This window comes from Entamoeba invadens (assembly GCF_000330505.1).
Source record: "Entamoeba invadens IP1 unplaced genomic scaffold scaff_1105074726145, whole genome shotgun sequence".
NCBI lineage: Eukaryota > Evosea > Mastigamoebida > Endamoebidae > Entamoeba > Entamoeba invadens.
In genome coordinates, this window is record NW_004440084.1 from 25,039 (window position 1) to 26,395 (window position 1,357).

At 31.2% G+C, this 1,357-nt stretch overlaps 1 protein-coding gene across 1 annotated transcript; it reads left to right on the forward strand.

Annotated features, from left to right (window-relative positions):
* Positions 1-305: 305 nt before the first annotated feature.
* EIN_527940 (hypothetical protein) lies at positions 306-1,217 on the forward strand (the record flags this gene model as incomplete). The annotated part of the gene is made up of 1 exon (XM_004253498.1): positions 306-1,217. The coding sequence occupies one exon, from the start codon at positions 306-308 to the stop codon at positions 1,215-1,217; it is 912 nt and encodes a 303-aa protein (XP_004253546.1).
* Positions 1,218-1,357: the final 140 nt, after the last annotated feature.

Sequence of the window (1,357 nt, forward strand, 5' to 3'; positions counted from 1 at the left end):
TATTGATTTTTAAAAAACAACACTATATTAATAAATATATAATTGATTCATACACTCTTAAAATAAAAATATTTAGATCTCAAAAAACAAAAACAATTAAACCCTTTTTTAATTTATTTAGAAACTAAAATTGTACCTAAACTGATTTAAAATAATTTATTATAAAATTTTAACTCTTCCACAGAAACAAAACTAAAATGCACATTAAGTTTTTTAAATTTCTATTTTTTAAAATACACCAAAAGGTAACTGATATATAAAACGCCAAATCTTAATAATAAAAAACTAAAAAACCTAAATTATAAATGAATTTTCCAATATTCAGTGAACTTCCTCCACTTAAAAACAATGTCCCGACTCCTCTTACCTCAAGAACATCACAACTTGCATTCAGAATCCCACCAATTTATGACCAAACTGCCTCAATTCCAGTTGTTGATGCAAAACCGCCACTTCCCTCCAAATTTAAAAACACCAAATTAAAAAATCAACAGAAAAAGAAGTTGTCCCAACGTAAAAAAGACTCGATTTCTTATATTGATTGTTTTGAAGACTGTGCAAAACCAATGCCAAAACCCAAAGAGTCTAATTATCGAATAAAAGTCACCAGCGACATTTTCTATTCATTAAACTTTCTCGAAAATAGAAATTCGAACACTTGTCCACCACTTCAACAAAGAGACACACAAACCGATTCACAACGAAAAATCGAAACGCTTGTGCACGCCCTCCCATCACTCGCAGAGTTGGGAGGACAACACCACCAACGCGCAAACGACTTTGCGACAATGGAGAAACTTAAGCCGAAAATAATTGAGCTGAAACAACACAAACACATTCCAAAGCCTTCACAAAACACTTTTAAAGACAAACCACAACAAGAAATACCAACTAAAACAGTCCCGTTTAGATCATTCGGACAAAAGGCTCAAGACATGTATGACAAAATCCGACACAATGAAGTGGTGGAAGTCTTAAAAATATGGGAAAACGAAGAGAAAGGGAAAAAGAGCGATTGGGTCATTGTCGATTTACTTTTACTCAGAAACGTTGCGAAATTGGGAATTGGAGAAGGTGTGTTTGAATTGTCTAAAGAAGACCAAATCAAGTATTTCTTTTATAGAAAGGGAGTTGTAAACGAAGAAGAGATGTTGAAAATATTATTGGAAAGAGTCGAACATCTCAGAGTTAGAATTAATGCGTTTGAACGAAAGTAAATATTTTTCATTTTCATACGAAATTTTATTTGACAAAAATTAAAGAAATGAAACGATTGGTTGTTTTATCGAATTCTATTTTTATGTTTTTTTGGTTTGTTTTTGGAGTTGATTTTTACGTGTTTGGATTGTTTTTTTTA